Source organism: Cnephaeus nilssonii (assembly GCF_951640355.1).
Source record: "Cnephaeus nilssonii genome assembly, chromosome: 10".
Taxonomy (NCBI): domain Eukaryota; kingdom Metazoa; phylum Chordata; class Mammalia; order Chiroptera; family Vespertilionidae; genus Cnephaeus; species Cnephaeus nilssonii.
In genome coordinates, this window is record NC_137081.1 from 85,291,692 (window position 1) to 85,312,072 (window position 20,381).

Consider the following 20,381-nt stretch of genomic DNA (forward strand, 5'->3'; position numbering starts at 1 on the left):
AAGAGAGAGACAGAGAGAGGGAGAGAGAGAGAGAGAGAGAGATTAATGTGAGAGAGAGACATAGATTGATTGCCTCCCGGCTGGGAATCAAACCTGCAATCCAGGTACGTGCCCTTGACTTGGAGTCAAACCCATGAGCCTTCAATGCTCAGGCCAAAGCTCTAACCACTGAGCACACCAGCCAGGGCTAGGATACATTTCTTAATACAGCATTTTAGGCCCATTTGTAGATGAACATGTCATATCTTTGAGAGTCATCACCCAGTCACTCCCCCACCGCACCTTATGCTTCAGTACTCTGGTGCCTGGTCCCACTCGGGTGCTTCATGCCTTCGCATGTGCTCTCTCTGATGCGTGGAAGCTCCCCTCTCTCACGCCCCACCCGCCGAGTGAACTTTGGTTTAATGTTCAAGCCTTTCCTGATTCTCTTTTCCCAGAGTTACTTATGCTTCACTGTGCCTTGTGCTGTCTTTATCATTTATCATTGCGAGAAATTCTTTCCTTAGGGTGAGTTTCCTAAGGGCACAGACCCACAGTGTCCTACAAAGTAGCACTTCAGTATTTTGGGGACAAAAATGAATCAAGCTACGGAGCTTGTGTGTTGATGAGTAGAACATGTTAAAGGGTGTCTGTTGGTGTGTTTCTCGAGTCCCCTGTAGAAGACTTCTCTGACTATAGGAGCTATGCCAGGACTTGGTCTTATGGGCCCAGGTCTGTGTATGGCTTTTAAGAACTATTGGCTAAGAACCCAAATAGTCCAGTGGAGAGATCAGAAAGTTTGCAAGCCCCTCAGAGAGAGTTCTGAATTTTTTAGCAAAGGCAGTGGGGGGATTAGAGTTGCTTTGCAAACAGTGGTGTATATGCTGAAGTTAGGGATGAAGTGTACTGAGTCTATAACTGACATGAAATGCGTCAGAATTTAAGATTGACGGGTAAACAGAGGGATGCCAGATGGCGAGGTGTGTGATAAAGGAAATGGAGTGACATGTGAATTGTAGCACCCAGGTGGTGGGAACATGGATTCACTGTGCAGTTCCGTCAACTTTTCTTAAAGTTTGAAACTTTTCATAATGTTGGGGGAAAGGATACTTGCATTATTTTTAAGAACACGTATATTGGCTAGGCATATCTATAATAAACCATCAACATGGACTTCCTGAGCCTTAATTATTTTTCTTCCTGGTATTTCTTTGCCTCTCTTTAGTCAAATCTCAGTTCTTATGTTGCTCCCTTACAATTTCCCTGACCTTCAGTCTAATGTAGATGTTTCTCCTGTGTTCCCAGAGCACACCTCGCGTACTTGAGCCGTGGGATTTAGTATCCTGTGTTCATTTACTGATCTGCCTGAATCGCTCGACTTTGAGTTTCTTGAATACAAAGACTGTTTCTGGAATGCTTTTGGTACAAGTAAAAATGAAAACAATAACAATAAGTAGACTAACAGTAGTTTAAACAAATGAGTTTATTATCTCCAACAACAGAGGAGTGTGGGGCCAGCACGTCCAGTGTCCAGTCCAGGACTGGTTCAGGGTGGGCAGGCTGGCGCTCTGCCCCTCTCCTGCTTCCCTCATCACGTCAGGTGGCCTGAAGCGGTGTGTGGATTGGACATAGGCACCACGGTCATTCAATTTCTGAGCTTTCAGCCGACATCTGTGCGTTTGTTGAATAGTCTTCAGTTCGTTTATTATGGTTTCTTCTAGAAAAATTGTTGTTGTTTTTTTTAAATAACAGCTCAGAATTTTATAAACAGCTCACATGTTTATAAAAGCCCCCCACCTGGCAAATCATTTCCCCATTTTCATACAGCTATAGGAATTCATAGCAGCAAGGTTGCTTCAGAGAAACTGAGTGACAGCTTACCGGTCTGGAGGCTCCAGCCTCTGGCACCAGCCTCAGCTCTGTGGGCCAGGAGCAGTTTCACCTCCTAAACCAAGGCCTTTTGGGGAGGCCTGCTCCTTATCCCACTTATTCTATTTTGGTCACAGCTCACATGTGCTTAATTACGTAGTTAATTGCTTAAGACACTTATTAAAAAGTACATAATTAGAAAAGGGGACTGGAAAGAAGGGAGTAGAGGCAGATAAACGGGGGGGGGGGGGGTCCCATTGAAGGGGGAGGGCCCCAGGCGTGACCCACTCAGACCGGCCCAGATCACAGCGCTGATTTCTGCGGTGACGGCAATCCTTCAATCATCAAGAAAAGGTTTAAGTTCAGTTTAATAAGATGGATAGATAAATAGGTGAAAAACATTAAAAACTACATAGCTATGACCTTGAATAGGTTTTAAATAGCTATACTAATAAAAGGGTAATATGCTAATTAGACCAGACGTCTTACAGACGTCCTTCCTGACAAAGCCTGGTGGGCGAAGCCGCCCGGTCCGGTGCGCACATGGGTGTTATTTTTAAATGGAATGTAGTGCTGGCTGCTGGGAGAGTGGCAGGGACCTTGGAGCCGCCGCTCTCGCGGGGGGACGCGGCGGGGCCCACACCGCGACTTCCCGAGGGCGCTGTTTGCTGGCCATCGAGGCTGTACCCCCTGCAGGCTTCCGGCTCAGTCCGAAGCTTGGCCGGGAAGCTGGATAGTGAGTTTCATGCCGTCCAAGCCTTGGCGTAGGTGACGAGTTCCCGCCAGGGAACCTTGTCTTCTCTAAGCCGGGGCTCCGCTCCCTCATTCACATTCCGGGAGCAAAGCCACCTGCTCCTCTTCGACCTGGAAGCCACCAGGCCAGACTGCGCGGCCACCGGTTCCGGAGCAGATTTCACACGCCCAGGTACTCACTAGCACGCAGCACCCTGGCCGCAGGCGGACTCTCATCACCCGGCCCGGTTTGTGCCCTCGCTCTCTTGCTCTGAGTGTCCCCAGTCCATGTGTGCCTGCCCGTCTCTCGGGCTTACAGTTCTGTGCATGTACAAATGCGCTTCTGGTACTGCGGGTGATCTTCAGAAGCGGGACGCTGGAAAGGCGGCTGGAAAGGCGGCATCTGACTGCTTTCTGGGGTTGCTCCTCTGCGTGCGGCTCCGCTCCTCTCATTGTGGGCCTGTCCGCTGAAAAGCCCTGAGTTTGCATTTGGTTTATAGCCTGGTGGTGCGGACCCTGATGCAAAACAACTGTCAGCTTCAAGTGCCCATGCGGTGGGGTAGGGGTGGGGTTGGGGAGCTATATTACCTGGGATCTGTTGTTCAGCTTTGAGGATAACAGGGAGGCCTGGGCTGTGCACCATGATGCCGCATAACATCCAAAGAACTCTCAGTGGCTTCATTTCCAATACTTTAACACACACTAAAATAAATCCACTCTTTTTCTTCTCTAAATCTAAACAATCTTTTGTCATTAAAGTGAAGAGATAGAAAGAATGTGTTTACACTGGCTGGGCTCTTGGCCCTTAGATTTTTTTTTCTTAATATATTTTTTATTGATTTTTTACAGAGAGGAAGGGAGAGGGATAGAGAGTTAGAAACATCAATGAGAGAGAAACATCGATCAGCTGCCTCCTGCACACCTCCTACTGGGGATGTGCCTGCAACCAAGGTACATGCCCTTGACCGGAATTGAACCTGGGACCCTTCAGTACCCAGGCTGATGCTCTATCCAGTGAGCCAAACCAGCTAGGGCTTGGCCCTTAGATTTTCACTAAAAACGTGTCCATTTTCAGAATGCATATCCCAAGTGTGTTCCAAAAAAATGAAAGAGTTCAAGGTTCAGTTCAAAGTTGACCCTCTTGGTAAGGAATGGGGGTGAGGGGCATAATACAGGCATTTCTCTCCAAGAGCTCACAGTCTCCGTTGGAGGGAATACGACATACAGTGTTAAAAAGTTCAGTATTTCAAGAGTTAAAAACAGTACAAGACAAATACAAGAGGTCATATAGTATTAGGCAAGTTTCAAATGAATGGAGGTTCAAAACTTCTAATGGCAGTGGCTATAAATGTTCAACTTGGTAAATGTGCATCTTACCCAAAGAACTTACCGTTGTAATTTGGCCCTATGGCAAACCTTTGAAAACTCAGAGGTTAAATCTTAGTAATTGTTTTCTTTTATCCTAAAATTGCTTTGATTTTAAAGGCCTCCTTGGTCCTTTTCCAAACCCCTAAACCTTTACTCCCCCCACCCCCAAGTTTTTAGTATATGAAGCTGAGTAAGTTAAGGTTGTTGGTCAAGAAGTAATGCCATCATGATCTTCGAGGTAGGATTTTTGGTCGAAACTTCCCCCACTTTCTTTTTATACCCCGTTTATTTCTACAAATTAAGGTGATAATTGTCCACTCTGTTTTCTAAATTCAGTTACTGGATGAACACAATTTTTTTTTTAATGTTTCACCTAAACAAGCTGAGTAGATTCCTGAGCCCAAATTCTAGGGACTGAGCATGCTGCCTGTCAGTCAGCAAAGTGCTCATTTAACCTCTGGGTTGGCTTTTATGTCTGTCTCAGCAATGAAGACAGGAAACGCAAATACAGTATAAGCCTCCAGACAAATACAGTGTGGGGCAAAAGTAGACACAGTGGTTTATATGGGAAGTAATACAGTAATTAATCTATATATATAAAAGGCTAATATGCAAAGTGTCCCCTCAGGAGTTCGACCGGGATACTGGGAGTTCAATTGCTGGCTATGATGTGTGCTGACCACCAGGGGGCGGCACGGAACAAAGGAAGGCCCCAGCTGGCAGCCAGAAGTCCCCGATTGGCCTGATCGCTGGACAGGCCTGGGGACCCTACCCATGCACAAATTTTGTGCACTGGGCCTCTAGTAGAAATATATAGATTAAAATACTGGCAGCAGACACCTTATTAATAGTGAGTATCTGTGGGTGGCAGGGTCATAGGTGATTTTTTTTATTTTATTGATTTTTTACACAGAGGAAGAGAGAGGGATAGAGAGTTAGAAACATCGATGAGAGAGAAACATCGATCAGCTGCCTCTTGCACAACCCCCACTGGGGATGGGCCCGCAACCAAGGTACATGCCCTTGACCGGAATCGAACCTGGAACTTTTCAGTCCAAAGGCCGACGCTCTATCCACTGAGCCAAACCGGTTTCGGCTGATTTTTTTTTTTAAAAGATAGTTTTGTATATTTTGTAGATTTTCTTTTCACTATTGAAGGGGTTTAGAATATGCCACCCCCAAATCTGCCACTTTGGCATAAGGATTATTTTGAGATAAAGGCAATTGAGAAAGGAAGCAACACGAAGAAAAACTGCCTATCCTCCCCCCTGTACCAGGAGGGGCAGGACGATTCTGCCTCACCTGAGATAATTCTAGATGCCAGTGAGCGCAGAGAAGGGAAGCACCGGGGAGTCTCCACATAGGCTGCTCACTGGCCCTTACCTCCCATTAGTTCCCACAGACTTACCTTCCAAGTTCACCCCTGCAAGTGCACAGTCCCTCCCCGTGCCTTGTCACTTCTCTACAAAGCGCATCTTTCTTTTGTTGAGATGCTCCTTAAGCCCAGGCGCCAACCCCCTTGATCCCTCCTCCCTGCCCTCCTGTCTGTGCGGGGAGCACAGTTAATAAGCTTGTTTATTTCTTTTCTCTTCTCTTTGCTTTCTCATTAGTCTGTCTTTGTCAGTCTCATTTTGGAGTCTCTGCCAATGACCTAAGATGGGTTTGTTTTTCCTCCCCTATGTGTTTCATTTTAAGTACTTAAAACAGTATTTTAGACATTCAGAGTGCTTCTTGTCCAACTCCTGGTCTTTTGGTAATGCACTTTTTCTCACATTTTGATTTTGTCTTTGTTAAAAGTGATCGCTAGTACTTCTTTTAACAGCTGCCTGAGAAGCCCTGCTTGTGTATGCTGCCTCCTGTGTGGGGTGACTTTCTCTGCGGTGTGCTCTGGTGGGCTTTAGCTGTGAAGTCGCTGAGCTGTCGTCACTGCACGTTGCCCCCAGAGAGGCTGTGTTCGTGCCCGGCCTCGCGCTCCAGCTCTGTGCGGCCGGGTGACTTTCTGTGTCGATTTTTGGCTTGAGGAGTGCTGTGGTGACAGGTGTCAGAGTACACGTCCACAGTCGGGGCTCAGGCTTCCGTGTCATCTCTCCCAGTTGGCGGAAGATGTTCTTCTAGTCCAGTCCTTGCCTGAAGAGGTGCTGCTTCCAGGGCTTGGCTTCTCAAGTCTCAGTTCAGAAAAGGTCGCAGTCCTGAGGCCCACCTGGCACAGGGCTGGCCTGCTCCCGTGTGTGTATTAAATACGAAGTCACCAACAGCAGCTGCAGACTCTCCGTTCTCACTGCTGCGTTTCTCCCCAGCGCGGGGATTTCCTCCTTTTGAGCCCGCTGTGCGTTGAAGACCTCTCCACCCTGATGGTTGTCTGCAATCACCTGGAAAGCGTTAGGTGTTCCAGCCCAGGCCGTGCCTGGGACCCGCCGGTTTAGAAGTGTTGTTTTATGTTACCCAGTGATGTGTGTTGTGTGCATGGTGTGTGTATTTATTTATTTTTCGAGGGGGTTATTTTCAGTTACTTTGTCAGAAGTGATAGAAATAGGGGCTCACGTATTGTAATTAGAAAAAAATCCTCTTAAAATTAGGCAGGGCCCAGGCCAGTTTGGACAGTGGTTAGAGCCTCAGCCTGTGGACTAAAGGGTGGTGGGTTCAATTCCCGGTCAAGTGCATGTACCTCCATGGCAGGCTTGATCCCTGGCCCCAGAAGGGGCGCGTGCGGCAGGTTGATGTGTCGCTCCCATATCGATGTTTCTCTCTCTGTCTCTCTCTCTCTCTCCACCCACCTCCACTCTCCCATTCACTCTCTAAAAAGCAGTGGAAAAAATATTCTCGGGTGAGGATTTAAAAAGAAGTTAGATAGGAAGGAAACCAGCCTTTCTTAAGTCCCTACTGTGTACTAGGCACTGTGCTTGGTTTTTCACGTGTGTTATCTTATTTTAATGCTCAGAAAAGTCCTGCACGCTAGGTGGTGCTTACTGGTTTTCGCAGGTAAGAAAATTGGCTTGGAGAAATGGAATAACTAGTTCTAGGCCACACAGCTCCAACAAGAGTAAGAGCCAGAGCTCCTTGGGCCCAGGCCCTTTTCCTTCCTCTGTGGTACATGGGAAATAGATTATCCATACAAATCATTAAAGTAAAAGTAGGTACTTGGGTTAGAATAAGTTCCAGGTAGTATCCTATCTAATAAAAGAGTAAGATACAGATTGATCATCACTGCAACACACAATATAGCTGCCCCCATGTGGTCAAAGATCCTGCCCCCATGTGGACACAAGATGGCCACCACAAGATGGCCAGCAGGAGAGGGCAGTTGGGAGGCACCCAGCCTGCAAGGGAGGGCAGTTGTGAGGGACCAGGCCTGCAAGGGAGGGCAGTTGAGAGGGACCAGGCTTGCAAGGGAGGGCAGTTGGAGGTGATCAACCCTGCAGGAGAGGGCAGTTAGGGGTGACCAGGCTGGCAGAGGAGGGAAGTTGGGGGCAAACAGGCTGGCAGGGGAGCAGTTAAGCATCAACCAGGCTGGCAGCAGAGTGGTTAGGGGGTGATCAGGCTGGCAGGCAGAAGCAGTTAGGGGCAATCAGGAAGGCAGGCAGGCAAGCAGTTGGGAGCCAGCAGTCCTGGATTGTGAGAGGGATGTCCGACTGCCCGTTTAGGGGCAGTCGGACATCCCTCCAGGAGTCCCAGATTGGAGAGGGTACAGGCTGGACTGAGGGACAACCCCCCACCGTGCACGAATTTCGTGCATCGGGCTTCTAGTCTATTATATGTACTTACTCAGAATACCTTATCTTCCCCCAGTTCCAGGGGCACTCATTTTATCTCACACTGATGCAGTTGAACTGATTTTGACTAATCAGATTGTTATTTTTATAAAAGTTTAACTCAGTTCATCCCTTTAAACATCCTTGAAGTAAATAATTTAGTTCTCCTTCATGAAGGGTCCTTATAGAAAAACACATGTACTTACCCTTTTCAGCGACCTCCGAGTGTCGAGTCTCGAGGGCTGTGTGGGATGTGTGATGGGGGTGGAGTGAGCATACAGAGCGAGTCCCCAGTGCCGGCGTTCTCTGTGGCTCCAGGTGACTCGGGGCAGGTAGGGCACCGGCTCGGGGCATTCCCCCTGGGGGGGGGCGGTGCTGAGGGCGTGTTGACCTTCATGGCAGGCCGTCTCCCCGCCGTCCCCGACAGGCCCATCCCCGCTCTCTCTGGACTTGGCTGCTCTGGCTGCGTGTGGTGATGACTCCGAGGGCTGGGGGCTTTCTCGGCCCGGGCCTAGAAGGGTTATTCTGAGAATGTCTGGGCTAGGCGTTCCTGGAGCGGAGGGATTGCCCTGGGTGGAAACAAACTGCCTCTCATGTCTGTCTTCCGCATTGGCAGCTCCTCAGCCCGTCGCACCCTCAGCAAACCAGCAGGATGGCTGCAAACAAGAGTAAGAGCCAGAGCTCCTTGGCCCTGCACAAGGTGATCATGGTTGGCAGCGGAGGGGTTGGCAAGTCGGCCTTGACGCTTCAGTTCATGTACGATGAGGTAAGCCCTGCCTTCTCCTGTCTGCGGTCAGGGTCCCCTCCCCAGCCTGTGTGTGTGCCATCCACCTACGTGCAGGGAGGATCGTGGGCCAGTTCGTGGTGAGGTGCTTTCCCAATAGCTTCATAAGGGGTCTAACCAGCAAACGCCCTGGATTGCTGATTTTTGTTAAGTCTGGTAGGGATGTGAGGGCCCCTGCTTGCATTATTTCCCTTGTTGCACTTTGAGCTGTCTTTCTGCCAGGAGCAAGAGCGGGGGAGAGACCTTTGTACAGGGATTTCTGAAGAATGGGTCTGATACTTAGCTTCGTGACAGTTGATTTTGGGAGCTGTTGAAAGGGACAGCTAAGCTGTCATAAGACGTAATTTTTTCTCAAGTGGTGGACAGCAGGTACAGCTTGCACCATCCCTGCCCAGGCTTCCATCCCTGGAGGTGGGTAATGCTGAGTCGAGCGGAGCACAGTCTTGGTTCCTGTGGCCACAAATGCCCCTGCTTGGTGGCCGTTACTGATCCCACAGGCAGTGTTTGGATTAGAGCTCAAACCAGGGACCTCTCATGTGACCACATTTCACATGGGCACATACTGTACAGAATACTGTACACATACTGTACTGAAAGCTGTCGGAACCACCATCCCTTAAGATCATCACCCCTTTCACTAGACTTTCCGTCTGTCCAGCCTCCCCTGCTGTTGGGTGGTGTTGGAGTGACCATGGCCATGCTTGGGACCTTGCTGAGGGAGGAGGAATTAAGGACAGTTTAGTTGGGGTTTGGTGGTATGTGTTTATGTGGTTTGGAGTCGCTTTGGCCTGTGGTGGTTATCACCAGCCATCCAGTGTGGGAATGGCTTCCAGGAATAGTCCCCCGCCCACTGAGCTGACACACCTGGCACTGGGACTTGAGTGCAGCCCAGGGGTGTATCTTGGTGTGGGCGTGTCCTATGACACCTGGCACTGAATGAGTGGGTGGTGGAGGAGAAACAAGGGTGGAAACGCGGAGCTAGAAACTAGTCTGGAAAGTTCTTCCCTATCTTCCAGGAAAGCTCAATAGAGGTATCCTAAATTTGATAATTGTCCTAGAAGTTTCATTACTGGTGATGTCGAGTAGTTGTGAAGCTAAAAAAAACCTTTCTAAACTATTAATAAAAAAAGAAATTTGGATCAACTAGGCTATAGGAAAGACTAAATTATATTTTTACTAGAGGCCTGGGGCACGAAATTCATGCACGGGGGTGGGGGTGGGGGGCGCTCAGCCAAGCTTGTGCCCTTTTCACAGTCCGGGAGCCCTCAGGGGATGTCCGACTACATTTAAAAAAAATCACCCTGTACTTAATTTTCTTACTAACTCCTCTTTTTAAACTCCCCTCACTCTCGCATTCTGTTTTTTCTTTTTATTTACCTATTTTCCTGGCCTCACCCCATTTTAGCATCCTTCTCTTTCCTGTGTTCTTTCCCTCCCTCCCTTTGAACCTCCTTTGGCCCCTCTCCCTCCCTCCTTTCTCTCCCTTCATTTCCCGTGTCTGTCTCCTTCTTACTCCATCCTCCCCCCGCATTCGCCTTCCCCTGGTGAGCCTGAACCCTGCCTCTCTCCATCCTTCCCTATTATTACCCGCCCCCCCCCCCCCCATGTTCACTGGTTTCTCTTTTAAACCTTTCCTCTCTGGGACCTGCTTCCAGCCCCGACTGAGCGCACTTTGTATTAAAGCTTCCGTTTGGGGAGCATTAACCCTCAGGGCCTAGCCCCGGCCAGGCCTTCACTGCCCCCCTTCCCCGGCCTCCCCGCCGCTGTCCTCCTCCCATTCCCTGCTGGGACGCCCCAACTTCTAGTCAACAAAGTACACTTAACGCGCCACCAGCCTAACCCTGGCCAGTGTCTTTGGGGTCTAGCCCTCGGGGATGAAAGCGGTACCCTCCTTAGTGTCCTTAGCAGAACCCTCCTAAGCTGAGCCTCCCCTCCAGCGAGGGGCCCAGCGAGGGTGGTGGAGGCCCTCGAAACCTGGGCGCTGCTGCCGTGGAGCAGGAGCGCTTCTGCTTGAAAGGCCTTGAACTGTCCACGCCTCCTTCTCAACGGCCTGTGCTGGGGCCACCGCCCTCCTCCCACGTCTGGGTGAGGCTCCCCGCTCCAAGCTCCAAGCCACCTGCACCCTGCTCCTCTCTGGGCGCAGCTGCTCCGCCCCCTGCAGTCGCCACCCCTCCCGCGTGCAGCCCCGCATTTCCTTACCTTTTCCATTCCTGTGTCTTTTTCTGTTTCTCCTCTCAGCCTGTCTGCATGCAGGCCTGCCTTCCTCTCCCTCTCCTTTCTTATCCCCTCCTACCGTATCCTATCCCATCTACCCCGGGCCTCACAGCTGCCTGAGCACGAGATGGGGACGCAGCCTGCTGAACAGTTGTTACGTGATGGCGTCCCAGACAATTTGTTATTAGTATAGGTTCTTTATAGGAAATATTTCAAAATCATTGGCATATGATAAGATACTCAAAGAATATACAGCAACCAAAAAAAAGAAAAAGTAGAAACATATTCTAGAGGTACGCCAGGCAGATAATTAATAAAAATGTGTTATTTTGCTGTACTGTGATGGCTATTTGTATTAGTTTTCTATTGCTGTAACAAATTACTACAAATTCAGCAGCTTCAAACAATGCATTTGCTACCTCTAGTTCCCAGGGGCCAGGAATATGTCCTGGCTTAGCTGGGTGTCCTGCCCAGGGTCTCACAAGGCTGCCTTGGTGTCAGCTGTGGCTGTGAGCTCAACTGAGGCTTGGGTCCTCTCCCAGCCTTCCTGGGTGCTGGAAGATGGAGGATAGGGGTGCACAGCTCCTAGAGGTCCCTGCTACCAGGCCCTCTCCACAGGTGTTCACACCATGGCCGCTGTTTCTTCAAGGCCAGGAGGAAAGTCTGTCTGCTTAGCTATGACAGTTTCTTACATAAGTACATGTAATCATTGGTAATCTCATTCATGCCCATTGCCATATTCTGTTGGTTAGAAGCCAGTCATTAAAATTTTTTACAATGGATTTTTTAAAAAAGATTAAAAAATGTATTTTTTAATTGATTTCAGAGAGGAAGGGAGAGGGAGAGAGATAGAAACATCAAAGATGAGACAGAATCATTGATGGGCTGCCTCCTGCATGCCCACACTGGGGATCAAGCCCGACACCTGGGCATGTGTCCTGACCAGGAATTGAACCATGACCTCCTGGATCATAATTTGATGCTTAACCACTGAGCCACGCCAGCTGAACTGAAAGAGATTTTTTATTGATTTCTAGAGAGACAGGAAGGGAGAGGGAGAGAAAAGAGAAACATGGATGTGAGAGCGATACATCCACTGGCTGCCTCCTGCATGCCCCCTACCGGGGATCTCTCCTGGGCCATACTTGGCTGTATCTTATATGAGAAAGTTTTGTTTTTGATGCTCGCTTTTCTCTATCTCATATCTAGCAGAATCTCCTTAATTTGCCCACACATTTTTGCATAAAAGAAGAGATGTAAATTATGAAATCTAAGTCTGTTTTTGCTTATTAACCTGATTTGCTTAGGAAAAAGTCCTTTTCTTTTGTAACAGGGGAAGAACAGAGGGTGAGGAGAGGAATTAAGATGAAGGAGACAGGATTAGAGGTGTAGTTTGTTAATGAGATGAGGGAAGGGGATTTTGCCTCCTAAAGAATTGATAATTCGCTTGGCCGGTGTGGCTCAGTGGTTGAGCATTGACCTATGAACCAGGAGATCATGGTTTGATTCCCAGTCAAGGCACATGCTTGGGGGCATGCAGGAGGCAGGCAGTCAGTGATTTTCTCTCATCATTGATGTTTCTATCTCTCCCTCTCCCTTCCTTTCTCAAATTGATAAAAAAAAAATATGTTCTTAAAAAAGAATGAATAATTAGGGTCAGTGGATAGAGCATCAGCCCTTGGACTGAAGGGTCCCAAGTTCGATTCCCGTCAAGGGACGTACCTTGGTTGCAGGCTTGATCCCTGGCCCCAGTCAGGATGTTTCTCTCTCTCTGTCTCTCCCCTACTCTTCCACTCTGTTTAAAAAAAAAAAAAAGGGAAAAATGTCCTTGGGTGAGGATTAACAACAACCAAAAAGAGTGAATAATTGGCAATGTCCCATATTTTTGGTTGTCACATATGGGGGATGGGGACAGGCACTACTAGCTCGCATGCTCTTAACCTCCTCCAGCGCACAGGAGAGAACTATCCGTCCAGATGTCCGTGGTGCCGCTGTGGAGAAGCCTGGATCAGAGGCCGAGCTCTGGGGACAGGAGCCCTCTGCTCTGCTCTGCACACCTTGGGAGACCAGGAGTCTCGTCCGGATTGTTCATTTCTATGATGTATGTTTGTATGTGTGAAGGGCAAGAGAGAGGGAAATGATGCATGCTGAAAAGTCCAGTGTTTTCTTTAGGTTCTTCAGAGAAGCAAAGGAAAGCTATGCTTGATCTTTTTTCTCACAGACTAACATATTTGAGGAATTGAAGAGTCGGTAAAATGAAATCAGAGCAAGGGAAGAACAGAGTGGAGTTGTGTGCTTGGGGAAGTCTTTTGCCGATGGCTCCATCAGCGTTGTCTAGCAGAACCTTCTCAGTGACGGAGTGTTCTGTGCCTATATGTCCAGTACCCGGGGTCCTGGGCACTGCAGACCTGCCTGGCGGCTGCCATATGGACAGTGTAGTTCCAGAATCACAATTTTGGATCTTGAAGAGACCTCAGCAGTGATTCCCAGATCGAGCTGATCATAGAATCTCATGGAGGATCTTCTAAAAAATATCTTCTGAATAGCATTTCTTGAGTTGGGAACCAGGAATCTTTCTTTTTACGAAGCCCACTGGCAGTTCTGACGTGTGGCCGGTGTGGCAGCTCCTGCCTGAAAGGTCAGCTAGTTAACCTGGTGTCAGAGGAAAGGAAATTGTGTCTGTACTTGGGGAGGCCAGTGGTCTAAAGTGACATGGGCCGTTCACACTCTGTTCCTGGTCCAATGCTTTCTCCGTGGTTCAGAAGAAATTCCTGCATATATGGTGGAATTGCCATGGAAATTGGATTATGGAAGGAGCCACAGTCTCACAGTTCTTTACTTTTGAATTTGAGAAAATTAGAGGGAGATTTTAATCATTTTATCCTTGGCCTAAAATATTTGAAGACTTTTGAAGCTATTTGCCGTTTCCAGTGAGGTGAGGTTGATGATGGGGAGACTTCAGACTTTGAGTGGCTAGAAAAGCCGGCCCGGCACAGGGGTGTGCGTCAAGTTTGTCTTGGACTTGCGTGTCTTGGGTGTCTGGGACTGAATTGCACACAACCCTGCAAGGCCAGTGATATGATTCATCTTAACAGATACATGACTTTGGAGATTTCCTATTTCTGTGGAAAATGTGTCAAGGTTGTGATCTAATCTATATATATAAAGAGCCAGGGTCCGTAACGTCCAAACGACCGAACACTGGAAATCAGTCCTGCAGTCAGTGCTGGGGCGCCACAGCAACCCAGCACTGACTGCCACCGCTGAGGGTGCAGCAACCCAGCACTGACTGCTGAGGGGGCTGTGGATCAGGCCCGGAGAGAGAAGCAGGGTCTGATCCACAGCCTCTGTGGCAGCTGTTGATCAGCCCTTGCCTCTCTCTTTCTCTCCGGGCCTGCCCAGCAGCCACGGTGGCTGCTGATCAGCCCTGCCTCTCTGATCAGGCCCAGAGATAGGGCTGGAGACGCTGACTGGCATAGAACTGACCAATCAGAACCAAATCTGGGTGAACTGCGAGGAGCCAATGGCTGCCTAGGAGGCAGAGCTTTTGACGCTGACTGGCATAGAAACTGACCAATCAGAACCAAATCTGGGTGAACTGCGAGGAGCCAATGGCTGCATAGGAGGCGGAGTTTTTGACACTGACTGGCATAGAAACCGACCAATCAAAACCTAATCTGGGTGAACTACGAAGGCAGAACCTAAGGTGGGGGCTGAGGAGGGGTTTTAAGGTCAACAGCTGTTTGGTGTAAGGTGTAAGAAAGCGGTTCAATTTTTTAATGACTGGGTTGGCAGTATAGTGCATATGGCTGACTATCAGTCCAGATATAGGGATTATATATTTTTGTCTGCCAAGAGCATCTCCTCCTGCTGAGAAAGGCTCCCCCCACCCATTTAAGCAATCCTATCCTATATAATCTATCTATACTAAAAAAGGGTAATATGCTAATTAGACTGGGCTGACCGGCCATTTTTTCGACGTCCGACTTCCTTCCGGACAAAGCCATGGTAGTGGGGGCCAAGGCAGAGGCAGATAGGGGCGATCAGGCCATCAGGCAGAGGAGTTAGGGGCAATCAGGCAGGCAGGCAGGTGAGTGGTTAGGAGCCAGGGGTCCGAGATTGCGAGAGGGATGTCCGACTGGATTTGGCCTAAACCGGCAGTTGGACATTCCCCAAGGGGTCTCCAATTGGAGAGGGTGCTGGCTGGGCTGAGGGAACCGTCCCCCCCCCCTCTGTCCACGAATTTCGTGCACCGGGCCACTAGTGTTCTAATAATAAGCACCTTTTCCCTAGCACAGTGGTCAGCAAACTGTGGCTCGTGAGCCACGTGCTTCGGTTTGCCGCTCTGTTGACTAATGAGTTTGCTGACCACTGCCCTAGCACAAAGGTATGCAGTCATATCGGGACATTCTGACTCCTCTTGTCAGAGGAGTCTGTGCAGCTCTGGTAGGTGTTAACCTTGAAAGCTCAGACATATGCACTTGAGATGCTCTGAGGCATCAGAGATCGCACTGCGGGGGCGGGGGCTGGCCGGGTGTTAGTCTCTGTGGAAGGAGTTAAAAGATGGACACTTGAGAAGCATAGGCAAAGTCACATGCTCTCTATTTTAAGATAATTATTAGGGTAAATAGAAGAGAGCCTAATACTAAAAATCTTTTAGTATTTTTATTTTTAGGTTTAAAATCATTTGAGCTGGTAGCTTCTAATTGGCAATGCAAGGCTCTTTTTAAGAGTTTTCTTCGGAGGTTCCTTAAGTTGGTGTTGGTATTTTCAATTCAATTTTTAAATCTTTAACAGTTTAAGTTAGAGTTTTATTAAGATATAATTCACGTACCATGAAACTCACAGTTCAGTGATTTTTAGTGTATTCACACAGGTGTGTGAGCATCACCCCTGTATGTATTTCATCACTCGTTCTGCCCCAACCCCTGCATACAGCAGTCATTCCTCATTACTGCTCCCCTGCCACCCCGCCCCTGACAGCCGCTCTCTGATTTTATGGATTTGCCTATTCTGGATGTTTTATAGGAATGGAATCGTACAATATGTGACCTTTATATCTGGCTTCTTTCACGTAGCACAGTGTTTTGAAAGTTCATCTATGTTATAGTAGTATTTCTTTTTTTTAAAAAATGAGATAATTCATATACCATAAAATTTACCCTTTTAAAAGTGTACAATTCCATGATTTTTTAGTATATTCACAAATTTGTACAACCTCACCACTATCTAATTCCAGAGCATCACCCCCCAAAACTGCATACCCATTATCAGTCACTCTCCATTTCCCTTCCCACAGTCCCAGCCACCACTAATCTACTTTCTGTTTCCACAGATTTGTCGTCTATTCTGGACATTTCATATAAATACACTCATATAATATGTGACCGTTTGTGTTTGGCTTTTACTTACCATAGTTTGTCAAGGTATATCAATGTTGTAGCATGAATAAGCCCTTCATTCCTTTTTAAGACTGAATAGTATCTGGATATGCCATGTTTTGTTTATCCTTTTATCTATTTGTATTGTGTCTACTTTTTGGCTATTATGGTAATGTTGCTATGTGTGCTTATGCAAAAGTCTTTGTGTACTCATGTGTTTTAAAATCTCTTGTGTACATATCTGGACATGAAATTGCCTGGGTCATGTGGTAACTGTATGTATAACTTTTTGGGACCTTGCAAAGCTGTTTTCCACAGCAGCTGCACCTTTTTATTATTCCCACTAGCAGTGGATGAGCGTTCCAGTTTCTCCACATCCTCGCCAACACTTGTTATTGTCCACCTTTTTTATTATAGCATCCTAGTAGTTGTGAATGGTATCTCATTGTGGTTTTGATTTACATTTCCCCAGTGATTAATGATGTTGAGGACTTTTCCATGTGCTTCTTGGCCATTTGTATATCTTCGTTGGAAAAATGTCTATTCAGGTCCTTTGACAGTGTTTAGATTGGGTTATTTGTCTTTTCATTGTTGAGTTTTAAGAATTCTTTATAGAGTCTGATTTACAAATATTTTCTTCCATCTGTTGGTTGTCTTTTCATTTCCTTGATGGCAACATTGAAAGCATGAAACTGTTAAATTTTGATGAAGTACAGTTTATTTTTTCTTTGGATGCATATGCTTTTGCATTCATGTCTAAGAATGCATTGGTCATAAATATTTACACCTAAGTTTTCTTCTAAGAGTTTATAGTTTTAACTTTTACATCACTCTTTGGTCCATTTTGAGTTAATTTTTGTATGTGATATGAAGTAGGGGGTCCAAATTCATTATTTTGCATGTGGATATCCACGATACCACCTCCAGTTCAATTTTAATAGTACATTGCTGTCATTAATTTACTTTTTTTATGAATAGCTTGAATTCTAGCATCATTTGTTAACTTATTCAATGTGCAATACAATATAAAGAAAATAGCTTTGAAATATTAATATCATTATTACTAAGTATTACAAGCACTGAGGGAAGTTTCTTTACCATTCCTTTGACACTTTTTGTCCTTAGTCTCTTAGTGGGATGCATTCTATTAAAACATTCTATTCTAAAGTCTCTTGAATTCTTTCTCTTTGTGCCTACATTACCCATGTAATAATCATTTAGGTTCATTTAGCTTCAGTTTTTCTATTTAACAGCTTTAAAATTTGTTTTGTTTGGCACGTACATACACAGTAAGATACACACACACACACACACACAATAATATATATGTATATTATATACGTCTTATATTTTATTGTTTCTATTTTTCTTATGCGAAGGTACACTGTTATATTCTGGATAACTTTATATATCGGTGCATAGTTGTCGTCCTCGGTTTTTATAGCTGCATAGTATTCCGTTTTGTGGGTTCCCATTGCTGGGCATTTGGGTGGTTTTTAACCTTTTACTATTACACACAGTGCCACAGTGAGTAGCCCTGTGTGTTCCTGTGCAGGTGTTTCTGTAGGTGAGGTTCCTAGGAGCAGGTTGGTAGGACAGAGGATGAGTGCTTCTCTAGCTTGGTCAGATACCCCTGTGCTCACCTCCTTCAGGACTGGACTGTCCCGCTTCCATTGGCAGTGTCCTGGGGCCCCTCCTCCCCGGGGTGCCTCCTCCCCAGACTCCTCCTCCCCGGGGCCCCTCCTCTCCGGGGCGCCTCCTCTCCGGGGTGCCTCCTCCCCAGGGTGTGTTGTCAGACTCGGGCAAGTTTGGGGTGCTGGTTGGTAGGTGAAAATGCTATTTCATTGTAGATACAATTTTTGTTTTCTTTACTAGTGAGGAAGAACATCTTTTTGCAGGTTTAACATCACATGCATTTACTTTTCTGTGAATTGTTTATGTCCGTTCACTTTTCCCCATTGGATTGTTGATCTTTTTGTGCGGACTGTTTGTATATAGCTCCTTGTAATATGGCTTCAAATATTTTTTCCTTGTTTGTTGTTTGTCTTTGTTTATAGTGTGTTATGACAAACAGATTTTACATAGTCCAATTTATCCATTTTTTTTTTTTACCTGGCTTCTGGATTTTGCGTCATAGTTATAAAAATGGCCTTTCCTACTTAAAGGTAATAAACAGATTTCGCCCATGTTTCTTCTAGTACTCGGCTTTATTTTTACATTTAATCGTGGACGCATTTGGAGTTTGTCAAGTCATGTAGCTACTTAAGTCTCTTGATACTTCTTGTCAGATTACTTTTCAGATGAGTTTTTTACTTCTGTTGATTATAAATAGGAGCTCCTGTTTCTCACCCTTCTTTTAAAAAGTGTTTTTATTGATTTTTAGAGAGAGGAAGAGATCGAACACGCAACCCGGGCATGTGCCCTGACTGCGAATCAAACCAGTGACTTCTTGTTTCCTGGGTGGACGCTCAAACACTGAGCCACACCAGCTGGGCTGTTCTCACGTTGCCAGTGTTTGTATTATAAGTTAATACTGACAGCAATACTGCCCAGTGTTCTGCTCTGTGCTTGGTTCCCTCACGTGTAAGATGGGAATTTCTGCTCTTGTTGTTTAAAAACAAAATAAAAAGTGGTAGAACTGAATAATAAAGAACAGAAGTGTTGTATAGGAAGTTATTTTTAGTCTATACTGTCTTACACATAGTGTAATCATTATAGGCACCCAGTAATACTCAGTTGCTTATAGGTAAAGCACTCGTATGTTGACATTTATTTTTTGGCAGATTTTATTTCCCTACAACCTTTGTTAATGGCTGCTGCTGATGTTTACCTCCTCAGTTTGTAGAAGACTACGAACCTACCAAAGCGGACAGTTACAGGAAGAAAGTGGTTCTCGATGGAGAAGAAGTGCAGATCGACATTCTGGACACCGCGGGGCAAGAGGACTACGCAGCCATCCGCGACAACTACTTCCGGAGCGGAGAGGGCTTTCTGCTCGTGTTCTCCATCACAGAGCACGAGTCCTTCACAGCCACGGCCGAGTTCAGGTCCGTGTGCCTTCCTTCCCTTGTCCTGGGCGTAGAAGGGGCAGTGGGGGGGCTGAGCTTGTAATTAGGAAGAATCTCTCTAAAGAACTCCCTGGCACTCTGAATCTTGTCACATTACTGTCCACTGTTTCTTATAATCTTTTTGGACTTCTCTGTTTTATAATAATTTCTAAATATCAATTATCTTCAGAATCTCTTGTCCCTGAGAGGGACAAAGCCACTCCATACATTCAAGAACCTGCCGTTTGCTTTCATATAAATCCTGAGAGACAGTGCTTGATAAGAGTTAAATATCTTTTTTATAATTTTGCTAGAAAAGTAGTAAGTTTGCTCTGTTTTGAGGCTTACGGTCAGCAGAGTGAAGGATGTGAGTCAGAGTGACCGTTTGCTGCCACCGGAAGGACTTAGTGTAGTTGAATGGAAAGAACTGGCTTTAGAAGCAGGCAGACCTGGGCTTGGGTTCCTGCCACTCACCAGTTTCGTGACCCCGGGCAAGTTTACTCAGCATCGGAGATGCTATTTCTTTACCCGAATCGGTGAAATGAAATGGTGCTGCAGACAGCAAATTCCTAAGGGCAGGAACTTCGGCTGCCCCTTGTGCTGAATCCCCAGCCTTTTCTCAGTGTGGTCCCTGGTGAGCGGAATATTCCCTGCTATCATTCATTCGAAATGTGGGACAATACCTTGTGTTTATTTTGTTATAAGGAAGTAGGGAGCCATTAGTCATAATTCTTTTTTAAAAAATTTAATAAATCTTTATTGTTCAGATGATTACAGTTGTTCCTCTTTTTCCCCCCATAGCTCCCCTCCACCTGGTTCCCATCCCACCCTCTTCCCTTACCTCCCCCTCCCCCACTGTCCTCATCCATAGGTGTACGATTTTTGTCCAGTCTTTTCCCTCACCCCCACACCCCTTTCCCCCTGAGAGTTGTCAGTCCACTCCCTTTCTATGCCCCTGATTCTATTCTATTCCCCAGTTTATTCTGTTTATCAAATTTTTAATTCACTTGATTTTTTAGATTCACTTGTTGATAGATATATATTTGTTGTTCATAATTTTTATCTTTACCTTTTTCTTCTTCTTCCTCTTCTTAAAGAATACCTTTCAGCATTTCATATAATACTGGTTTGGTGTTGATGAACTCCTTTAGCTTTTTCTTATCTGTGAAGCTCTTTAGCTGACCTTCAGTTCTGAATGTCAGCTTGGCTGGGTAAAGTACTCTTGGTTATAGGTTCTTGCTATTCATCGCTTTGACTA

General features: G+C 46.5%; 1 protein-coding gene across 1 annotated transcript in view; it reads left to right on the top strand.

Moving 5' to 3' along the window:
- RALB (RAS like proto-oncogene B) overlaps positions 1–20,381 on the top strand; it is a 45,571-nt gene that overhangs the window by 16,544 nt on the left and 8,646 nt on the right. The window contains exons 2-3 of the mRNA XM_079782475.1: positions 8,314–8,463; positions 18,915–19,123. Of these exons, the coding sequence (XP_079638601.1) occupies positions 8,350–8,463; positions 18,915–19,123 (323 nt within the window). The 5' untranslated portion in view covers positions 8,314–8,349. The remainder of the gene's footprint in view (positions 1–8,313; positions 8,464–18,914; positions 19,124–20,381) is intronic.